At 38.9% G+C, this 11558-nt stretch overlaps 1 protein-coding gene across 5 annotated transcripts in view; it reads right to left on the bottom strand.

Annotated features, from left to right (window-relative positions):
* cpeb3 (cytoplasmic polyadenylation element binding protein 3) overlaps positions 1 to 11558 on the bottom strand; it is a 114657-nt gene that overhangs the window by 76185 nt on the left and 26914 nt on the right. For all 5 annotated transcript variants that reach the window (XM_043712504.1, XM_043712506.1, XM_043712502.1 and 2 more), the window contains exon 3: positions 10681 to 10840. In XM_043712504.1, coding sequence (XP_043568439.1) covers positions 10681 to 10840 — 160 coding nt within the window. The remainder of the gene's footprint in view (positions 1 to 10680; positions 10841 to 11558) is intronic.

Here is an 11558-nt window from a genome sequence, read left to right as displayed (position 1 = left end):
CTGGGTCCCACCCCTTTCCCCCCCCCCTCCCCCCTCCCACCTTACTAGTTTAAATCCACCCAAGCAGTTCTGGCAAATTTCCCCTGCCGATATATTAGTCCCCTTCCAATTTAGGTGCTAACTGTTCTTCTTATACAGGTCACTTCTACCCCAAAGGAGATTCCAATGATCCAAAAATGTGAATCCTTCTCCCATACACTAGCTCCTCAGCCATGCATTCATCTGTTCTATCCTCCTATCCCTGCCCTCACTAGCTCGTAGCACTGGGAGTAATCCAGATATTACTACCCTTGAGGACCTCATCCCATTTTTCACCCATCATTGGTGCCTATATGTACCATGACAGCTGGCTGTTCACCCTTCCCCTTCAGAATCTCCTGCAGCCAACCTGAGACATCCCTGACCCGTGCACCTCGGAGGCAACATACCATTCGGGAGTCTCGTTTTCGACCAAGAATCGCCTTCCTACTCCCCTTACAATTGAATCCCCTATGACTACAGTCCTTCCACTGTTTTCCTCGCCCTTTTGTACAGCAGAGCCAGCCACGGTGCCATGAACCTGGCTACTGCTGCCTTTTCTGGTGAGCCATCTCCCCCAACAGTATCCAAAATGATATACCTACTTTAGAAGATGACCAAAGAGGACACCTGCACTGCCTTCCGATCACTCTTTCCCTTTCTCCCTCGGCAATCCTAATCTGCGGTGTGACCAATTCACTAAACGTGCTACCCACGACCTTCTCAGCATCGTGTATGCTCCAAAGTGAGTCCATCCGCAGCTCCAGAGTGGTCATGCAGCTGAACAAGAGCTGCAACTGGGCACACATCCTACACGTGAAGGAGCCAGGAATGTCAGCTGCGTCCCTGAGCTCCCACATTGAGCAAGAGGAGCATAAACGAGTCAGAGATTTCTTGCCACTTTCACTCTTAAGCTTAACTTAGTCCAACAATAATATCAAATGATAAATAAAATTAAAATTTTATCAATCGCCCTAATCAGCACACGATAAAGAAAAATCAGTCCTGAATTCTGATTTACAAACATGTACTTCAAACCCAATAACCAGTTTTTCAATCTGCTGAGCTATTAAAGGAAGCAACTTCAACCAATCTGCTCATACTTGTGTTACATCCCATTCCCTTACTACATCAATAAATGTATTGTTGCCACTTGTTCTTGTCTCGGACTGGCAAAACTCAACTTTTGCTTTCAATTTCCACCTTTCCCTCCTCTTTATCCAACTTTTCTTCAGCTCTTTCTTTCTCACCTTGACAAGAAGGGATTTGAACCTGGAACTTCTGACCCAGAAGCAAGGTGCTCCCCAAGATGGCACAAGGTCCCCTATAAAAGCCAAATATCCTTGGTATTCCCAGGCAGTCTCCCATCCAAATACTAATCTGGCCAGAGGGTCTGGTTAGCTTTTGAGATTAAAATATTTTTAATCAATCTGTTCAGTCATGTCATAACACAATTAACACAAAACTTGAACCGAGACCTTCTGGCTGGTAGTAGGAAAACTACCACCAGATCACAAGGTCATCTGCTCCAACAGACAGGATCATTTGTGTTGTTCACTGAGCAGTACTGTAAAATAAACAATTTCTATTCAAAGTTTAGTTAATGCACCTACAAGTTAGCAATTCATATCTCAGTTGTCTGACCACTGGAAATAATTTATTTGATTATCCAAAGAGCATACTTTAATAATAAACTGACCATAACAGTCTCCAGATTGTATTATAACCATTCACAGAAACAAAGCAGTTGATGTTAATGTAACATTATCGCAACTTTAAAAATCATTAAAACAGTGCAATAGTTTGCATACTATTCAAACAAACTTCTTGCCATTTCTCCTCCTATACATTATTCAACTCAATATAACTCAAGCAAAGTAAAGTCAACAGTTATTAATGATTCAAACTTCGACCAGTGCAATTCTTGCACAATGAATTAAAACTCAATTGACTGCATTCAGTGGATCAATTTAACAACAGAAATACAATGCTTGAAGGCAAGATGCTGAAGATGTGTTCAAGCCTAGTTAAAACATTTTAAGTTGTTTGTGTATTAAAAAGATACAAGTTCCATCATAAACAAAAATGCTAGAAGCAGGTCTGCAGGGTAGGCCGCCTGTGTAGGGAGAGAGAATTAACGTTTCAGATTGTTCACCTTTCATTGGATCAAGAAAATCTCTCAATCTTCACACTTATTGATTTGAAACTATTTCCGACATCTGTGTTTAAACCAATCATCCACTATGCTTTTGCTACAGTATCCCATTTCTTAAAAAGTAAAGCAGTTTGACAAAATAAGCTCCATATGCATGCCAAATTGGGAAAGTAAAGGTCTTAGTGTATAATTAGATTTTTAAACAGATTTTATGCTAAAGATGCTAATTGGGTTGACACATTGCAATTCTCATAAAGAACCTTAGAGGGTCATGAGCCCCAATGGACAGTCCATAGCTTAAATCAGGAGGTTTTTTTTCCATTTACCTCCTATTCTCTTGTAGTAATAGTTCAGAGATTAAAAACTTGATCATCATGTTTTTTTTTCCTAGGGACACTTGCTGTTGTGACAAGTTGAGAAAAATGGAGACAGACTGATGATAGAGACTCCACCATCCCTAGATTTCACAAATGCATTCTCCTGCAAAAGGCACTAATACCTCAACTCACTCATACACTTCATTCACCTGGACCTTAATCTTGTATCAAAGCCTACAGATGCAATCTGACCTACATTACCTGCCATACCCTAATGGTTTCCATGCCTGCAGTTTACCATATGTGCTCACTGAACTTTGGAAATGTATGGGCTAATATCTGAGGAATTTCAACATATACAGACCAATAATATATCTGAAGTACTCAAACTTTCAAATCTGTGAATATAAAAAGTGACTTTTAAATCGTCAACAGGAAATGGAGTCGCTCTTGAAGTACTTTGCAGCAAATTAACCATTTTTGTTTTACTCCATTTAAAAGCAAATTTTATAAGCGGGGGGGGGGGGGGGGTGGAAATAGGGGTAGGAAGAAGCAGACAGAAAGATGTCATGAAACTTGTTTCTTAATTATACTACATACCTTTCACTCACTTTCCCAACAGAATTTTTAATTTCCAAAAGAGCAAGTCTAACAACCCAAACTAAAATGCTGCACACTTGACTTCAGCTGACAGGATGCCAATCAGCATGGACTCCATTACAAACATTTGCTGACTGGCTTTCTTTTTCTTTTCAATCGTAATTTTAAATGGATTATAACGTATGCTGCCAATTTAATCTTAAATAGTGGCTTACTCTTACTTATGTACACTGCCCAAATATTCAAAAGATTAACCCAGTAAAGCTCCATTTTTGTGTCACATTATTTGCATTCAGCTATCTTCTCATTGTACCAATGTCAGGCTCTGCCCTATTTACTGGAATTCTAATCTCAAATCCCTCTCATTTCTCCACTTTTGAAAGAAAAGCTCTTCAAAAAAAAACCTACCTTTAGACCGAGATTTCATTAATCTTTTTCAATTTTCACATCATTGCTGAAATCAATTCCTTTTCCTTACTCTCCCTCACCTCCATTTGTATTAAAAAAAAACATGGGAATGTTTCTGTTAAAGCTGTGACATAACGAATGTGGTAGTAATGAGTGCATTGTCCCACCTCAAACTTAACATTCATTGCACATTACTTGGTGACATGACTCAGTGTAACATCACCTCCTTGCACAGCTAACCAAGTAATTTGAAAAGTTTCCAGTTCAAGCAAATGGCTTTGGGGGTAGAGAAGAGCAGTAACATCTTAAAACATTTTGCCTAAACAGGCATCCCAAAAAGTAATGATTATATGATGTTAAGTAGTATGATGATATTATTAATAAAAAGGGTAAAGTTGCATTAATAGGCTTTATTTCCCCAAAAAGCAGCAAAATTAACTACTTAACTAAATTACTAATACAAATCTGATTAAGACACTCACTTTAAAGTGGTTCAGGTCTATTTATAGTTTCAGGTGACAGGAGATAAAAATTGAAAACTAAAGACAATTTCAAAGAGGATACATGGCAGAAATTTGGATTTATGTTTCAAAGAAAATCACAGGAAGGTGATATTTTGATTGACACTAAATATTATGAAAGGAGTTAATCAGGAAAGTACCTGTTATTCGTAGCTTTTTTTTTGCTGCTAAAATGTTAGATTACATTTTTAGCAGCACAGTGGCTCAGTAGTTAGCACTGCTGCCTCACTGCGCTAGGGACCCGCTAGATTCCCACTTTGGCAAACTGTGTCCAGTTTCCTCCCACAGTCCAAAGATGTGCAGGTCAGGTGAACTGGCCATGCTAAACTGCCCATAATGCTAGGTGCATTAGTCAGGGGTAAATACAGAGTAGGGTAGGGGAATGGTTTTGGGCGGGGTGCTCTTTGGAGGATTGGTCTGGATTGTTGGGCCGAAGGTCCTGTTTCCATATTGTTGGGAATCTAATCTATTACATAACTTGCACAACAGGACGTTGGTGTAAAAAGTTAAAGAACACAAATCACATGCTAAACAAAGAAATAAAACAAAACTTTAGATGCTGGAATTCAGAAACAAAAACAGCATCTGTGGAGAGAAAGCAGAGTTAATGTTTTGGATCCACTGATCTTAAGGAATGATCATACCTACGAAAAGGTTAGTATATATGCGGAGGTGTGAGTGTGAGTGTGAGGAGGAGGAGGAGGAATAAACAATAGGTGGCGATGGAGTCCAAAGAGAAAGACTAGTTGGACAAAGGAATGAGTAAAGGTCAGCCTGGGAAAATCCATAGCTGCTAATTGGTACCCCGAGTAACTGATAATGGGATGGCTGTGGTAGTAGCCCATGTGAGGTTTATGGAGGCTGGGGTGAGGACAAGGAAGCAGCAGCTCAGACTTTAAAACTGTTGAACTTGATATTAGGACATAACAGCAACAGAGCCCCCACACAGAAAATGAGGTGCTGTACTTCCAGTTTGTGCTGAGCTTTGCTGGAGCACAACAGCAAGGCTGAGACAGAAATGTCAGCCAGGGAACACTGTGGTGTGTTGAAGTGGCAGGCAACCAGAAGCTTAGGGTCATTTTTGCAGACAGAAAGTCAGTGTTCTCCAAAATGATCACCCAGTCTGCACTTCATCTCCCAGATATAGAGGAGATCACATTGTGAGCGGCAAATACAATAGACTGGATTGAATGAAGTGCAGGTAAGCCCCTGCTGCACCTGGAAGATGTGTTTGGGGTCTTGAATATTGAGGAGGGAGAAAATAAACAAGGTGTTACACCTTCTGCAATTTTGGAGAAAGGTGTCTTGGGGCTGAGGAGGGAGAAAGTGAGGACTGCAGATGCTGGAGCTCAGAGTCGAAAAGTATGGTGCTGGAAAAGCACAGCAAGTCAGGCAGCCTCCGAGGAGCAGGAGCGTCAACATTTCAGCTTAAGCCCTTAAAAGGGGTAATTCTGTTCTCAGAAATTAACATACATCTTGAGGAAGGGAAGGGAGGAGTCACAAATAAGGAATATTCTGCATATCCCACAAATGATAGGTCTAATTGGTGCCCATACAGGTCCCCATAACATCCCCTTTCACCTGAAGGAAGTGAGAGAACTTTAAGGAGACATTGTTCAAAGCGAGGACAAATTTAGCCAGACAGAGGACAGTGGTGGAAGATTTGAGCCTATGTTTGCAGAGCATTAGTCTGGATTACTACTCTAGCAACATAATCACCACAACCATCTCCAACCTCACTTGTTTTTCAATTTCTGACCCAAAAATGACATTATGCTGTGGGTTATAATGGTGGCAAACAGACAGTGTTCACTGTCATTAGTCAAACAGACAGGGACTCAGGCAATTAAACAGTGACAGTCAGAGCATGTTCATTATACCCAGAGCTTCTCAGACTAGCTATTGTAATCCTCAGATGAGGTGCGTTAGAAATTAGTCAATTGATGTGAACATTTTTTTTATGCATTCTCACTGTAAAATCCTTAAAAATATTATGTCACTATGTCGGAATGAAGGGGTAATTTTTTTAAAAATGGTTATGACATATGTGCAGTGTTGCCAAGACCAGCATTATGAACCAATGAGGGGTTGGTGCTGAAAATAGAGAATCAGAACTACGGAGGAAAAGCTTCTAGCCCCAAACAATCCCGTAACATTTATGGAAAGTCTACTCTTTCTGTTCAATGTTTAAAAATTTAAAAATTAAAAGACTTATTATATATCCAGTTTCTACATTAATCCCATGTGCAGATGTAATTTTCTGTAAATTTAACAAGTGAAATTTTGAATTGCCAAAAGGTATGTGAGAGAATTCTTCCTTGTATTTGCTTGTTGAGCCTGTTTGATGGCATAGCTGTTGCTGGATACCAGATAACCCCTACAGCTGACACCAAAATGAAACGAGCAATTGGAAGGTTAAACTCCATGCCTAAGAGATCTTTGACAGCAGCCATCTTAAAAAGGTCAGTAGCCAATACCTTTGCAGCACCAATGACTGCAAAATGCAAACTTCTGTTTCTCTCCGACTCAAACCCCACCCTCCATGGGATCATACTGTCTGCGAACAAAAAATAATGACCAATCTCAGTAGGAGACTGCTTGCCTCAGCCAGAAAATCGTGGCTTCAAAATCCTACTCCAGAGAATCAAGTACATTATCTAGGCTGACACTTCAGTGCAGTATTAAAGGTATGCGGCATTAATACCCTTGGTTATATATGGTTAACAGCATCATCTTTCAGACAGATGAAACAAGGCCCAATCTGTCCCCTCAAAATATCCCATCACTATTCAAAGTAGTTCTGAGTATCCTGGCTAAAAATCATTCTTTAATCACCGAAACAAATAACCCAGTTGTTATTCCAATGTTGGTTAAGAACATTGCCATGTGTAAATTGACTCTTACGTTTTTTTTCATTACAACAGTGACTACACTTGGTTTTACAATCATTAGCTGTAAAGCACTTAGGAATGCAGACATTATGAAAGGCACTGTAAAAATGTGAGGCTTCCTCCCCATACTTTTTGAAGTGTAGGACAGTTGACATTTACTGCAACTGTCCCACGTGGAAGGTGCAACAATTAAATAGTCAGCTATCAGGGAGGTGAAGGGGTAAGTGTCTGACAAGGCTGTCTCCAATGAAAAAGCGGCAAGCTGGGACGTGCAGCTACAGAACATCATGGAGGATAGAGTTAGGACACACAACCTTCAGTAACATATTCCTTTAAGTTTGAAACCGACTCTTATACAGGAGAACAGAACATCAAAAAAGAGAGAAGACGGGGATGACAACAAACATGGGATAGGTTGTGGGTAGCAAAATCAATTGGAATTTAAGTGAGTAATGAGAAAAATACTAGAAGAGTCGAAGACTACAAGTTACACAAAAATGAATAAAAAGCTTGCAGCAAGATGCTTTGAAAATAAAGATATCCACAATTTATTGTAACTAACAGATCAAGAAGTTTTTTCAAGTCAGTGTAATTCAAGTTACTGAACCCTTTCATAACTATTCATAGTCCCTGCCATATAGTTATGGTCTCAAGACTGGATTCCAACATGCAACATAATTAAAAACCAAAAGAATTAAAGATGCTGTAAATCAGAAATCAAAACAGAAATTGCTGGACAAGTTTAGCAGGTCTGGCAGCATCTGTGGAGAGAAATCAGAGCTAACATTTTCGATCAAGAAACCCTTCCTTAAGAACATGCAACGTAACTTCCCGATTCAAACTGAATGCAATTCCCTAGCCAGGTTTAACATGGCAACTTAACTCCAGTTTCAAGAATTTCAAGCTAAAAGAGCTGGGCTGTTTCAAACAACAGAGTTTAACATATTGTCACAGCAGTACAAATAATTCACTCAGGTGTCACTGACTGGGCCAGCATTTATTGTCCATCCCTAGTTGCCCTTGAGGTGGAGGTCAACAAGGAGCTGCCTTCTTGAACTACTGCAGTCCATTGGTGTAGGTAGCCCCACAATGCCAGTCAGGAGGAAGCTCTAGGATTCTGACCCAGCAACACCAAAGGAACAGCCGTATATTGTCAACTGAGGTAAGTGGTGCACTGTCACCTGTATGCTCTGGAATAGTAATGATTCACCTTTAGTCAGTTCTCCATGTATTAGTTCACCTGCGAATGAGCAATGCTTACTATGTGCAGCAAAAATTCTTTCAAAAGCAATTATCAATTACCTTTTCCTCTCAAAAAACCCTCAGAAGGTATTTGTAATGAGGTGAACAGTTAGGAACTGCTCTCAATTTTCACTGTGCTACTGTTAATTTAGATTAGTTGACAACCCAGTTTTATTCTTTTTATAACTGGCAGTATTATATCCAACATTTATAAAGCCAGAATATTCCTTCAGAAAAGCACTAATATTTCTACAGTACTAGGTCTTATTCATTCATCTCCTCTTTACCAGACTGAAAACAAATTCTAGTTTTTGTCTAAGTTTAAAGCACATTCCTCCAAACATTGAAATCCATCATGATTTTCAGAACTGAACACTTGCAATCTGGCAAGAGATTGATTCCATCAGTGAAAGAGATATGATAGGGAGGTGCTAATGACTGTATAATGCAGTAATCCTCAAACTGTAGTAACAGCCAAATCAAAGGCTATGTGCTATGAACTGTGACTTGCCTCACATCAATTAACCTTCTGGAAATTGTCTGAATGTATCTAGAGTAGAGGTTCAAATGCAAAATGTAGTTGTCCTAAATCTTGAAACCAAAAATGTTTATAGAGAACTGGCGAGCACAGAAGAGAATGAGCGAGTACAGAAGCAAGCAAGAAAACAGAAGGAAGAAAAAGCTGAAAATGTGTTGCTGGAAAAGCGCAGCATCCAAGGAGCAGGAGAATCGACGTTTCGGGCATAAGCCCTTCTTCAGGCCCATGCCAAAACGTCGATTCTCCTGCTCCTTGAATGCTGCCTGACCTGCTGCACTTTTCCAGCAACACATTTTCAGCTCTGATCTCCAGCATCTGCAGTCCTCACTTTCTCCTAGAAGGAAGAAAAAGCCCTGGTACCCACCCACTAGAATAGAGATGCATAAAATTCAGATAATCTACAATGACCTTAGTGGTGAACATGTTAGCCATTCCTGGTGGAAAAATAGAAAAAGTCAACAGAGACCAAACTCAAGAATGCTTGTCATATGACCATGCCAACTAATCAAAGCTAAATTAGGTCATACTAGAATGCTAAGTCATAACAAGCCTGCAAAACACAGTCTCCTGGTGCATAATTGTTGAGGCAATATTTTTAACACCGATGAAGCCAGACTGTTTCACTACTTTTTATCAGATCACATTTGGCATGTTACACGTTTCCATGTAAAGGTAAAACATGTAATGGCAGAAAACAAAGCAAGGATTGTATCACTGCTTTAATCTGAGCCAACATTGTTGGCAAAAAGCTACCACTTCTTGTGATAGAAAATTTCAAGTAGTCACATTGCTTTCCAAATGTCAAGACACTATCCATATAGTATAAGGTAGTGAAATACCTGGATGACCTTCAACATTTTTGAGACCAGGATAAGGAAAAAGAACTGAATGCATAAACAGAAGCAAAGGAAGAATATTACCCCATCCCCCCTCAAGGAGTTTGAAGAATGCCAAAGTGTTTCTCTAGTGGAAGACACTGAAGCTGGAAAGGTGCACCAGAATTTCACACTGCACCACAAGACGACAATAAGCATGTTTCACTGCAGTGACAACCTGGTGGACTCACCTGAAGACAGAGCACTAAGCAGAGAAAAATCTCAGTTTCTCTCGTGCAAACTCATGTTTACCAATGCCTGTTACTGTACAAGGTCAGGGCATTGTGAGGTTAACAAATTGAAATATAAACACTTTTTTTTACAAATTTACTGAACTGTTTTTATTTGTTCTTTTTTGAAGAGCTCTTTTGAAGGCAGATCAGGTTACATATAGGGCTTCTTTATCCATCTTGAAGCTCTATTTAACATGATTTACTGTGATTTTATTGTACAATTCCTTTGATGATCTCAGAATGTTGTAAGGTTATTTCACAGCCAAGAACAGACTATAGTATTCCATTATTGGAACGCAAGAGAAAACATTGTAGCATTTGAACTCCAAGAAATATCTATTAATATGACTATAAAGCAAAGAAAAACCAAAGTAAAAATCCAAATGGAAACTAGAAATAATGCAGATAAAATAAGATTGTTCATAAAAAAAACACTTTCCTAAGCAAAATGGCTTCAAAAGCATTTGTAGGTTTAAAAGGAAAATCAAAGAAGCTCATTCCTTTCTTGCTGAGCAAATCAAAATCCTAAAAATAAGAGGGAGGAGGAAAGGAAGAATCTTTAAAAGTTGCAACAGTCCCATAATACTTCATGAAAAATAATAAAACAATAGAATTTTACATTTGCATGTGAACAGTCATTTTAGCAATAAAAATTACTGAAGAAACATATGAACGTTAAATTCTTCATCAGTTATGTATATTTTCATAAAGGCTTTCACATCTTTGCTTTTAGAAATGTGAAATATTTTGTAAGTGAAACAATCACAAATCATTTTCTAAACTTGCGAAAACAATCAACCAAAATTATGCAGTATGTAAAATTCAGGTAAAGTTAGAATCTATACCAAGTACAGTATATAGAGATGTAGGAATATTCCTAACCTGCAAAGTGATTCCTCCACATTATATCAGCAATGGTCATTGGTGGGCCACTGGGAGGATAGTGTTTACCTTTGAGGGGCTCATGGTCACTCCTCATAATATCCATTAAAGAATTCTCCAAAGAGTGCAAGTTAAATGCATCATAGGGCCGATTCCGGTCCTGTAAGACAAAACGGAATACTGTTGGAGATATTTCTGGCTTTGCATAACTCTGCAAACATCACTATGAAGTTTTGAGATTCATATAAAGTCATTGTGAGTAACATGAAAGACTGCCATGCTTTAATTAGCATAATCCTTCAAGAGTCTAAACTTCAGAGTTAGTTACAGCCTTGTTAATAATTCCTCAACAGGAAAAAAAATCTTTATTTAGCTTGGAAATGGCTTTTTCAATTTTCATAGTATATAAATAACTAACTTTACCTCTAAAGAAAGTTTTCATTTGATTTGATACAATTATTGTTAAATCAGTTGTTGTTGTGCCATTCAATTTAAAGCATGGACCACAAAGTATGGATATCACTTAATTTAGTCAGATGTATTTTCATAGGCTTTTATTTCAATTCATTTAGGTCATTTTTGTAAGTACTTTTTAGTGTGTCTTTCATCAAGGAAAAAAAAGATTGCCATTTTTCAATTTCGACAGTCTGCCACAAATAAAACTATTACGTAGGAAAACAACATACCAGAAGAAAGTGAGGACGGCAGATGCTGGAGTTCAGAGCTGAAAAATGTGTTGCTGGAAAAGCGCAGCAGGTCAGGCAGCATCAAAGGAACAGGAGAATCGACGTTTCGGGCATAAGCCCTTCTTCAGGAATGAGGAGGGTGTGCCAAGCAGGCTAAGATAAAAGGTAGGGAAGGAGGGACTTGGGGGAAGG

Source organism: Chiloscyllium plagiosum, chromosome 22 (genome assembly GCF_004010195.1).
Source record: "Chiloscyllium plagiosum isolate BGI_BamShark_2017 chromosome 22, ASM401019v2, whole genome shotgun sequence".
Classification (NCBI taxonomy): domain Eukaryota; kingdom Metazoa; phylum Chordata; class Chondrichthyes; order Orectolobiformes; family Hemiscylliidae; genus Chiloscyllium; species Chiloscyllium plagiosum.
Note: the sequence above shows the minus strand (reverse complement) of the source record. Positions and strands in the feature narration are given on the sequence as shown.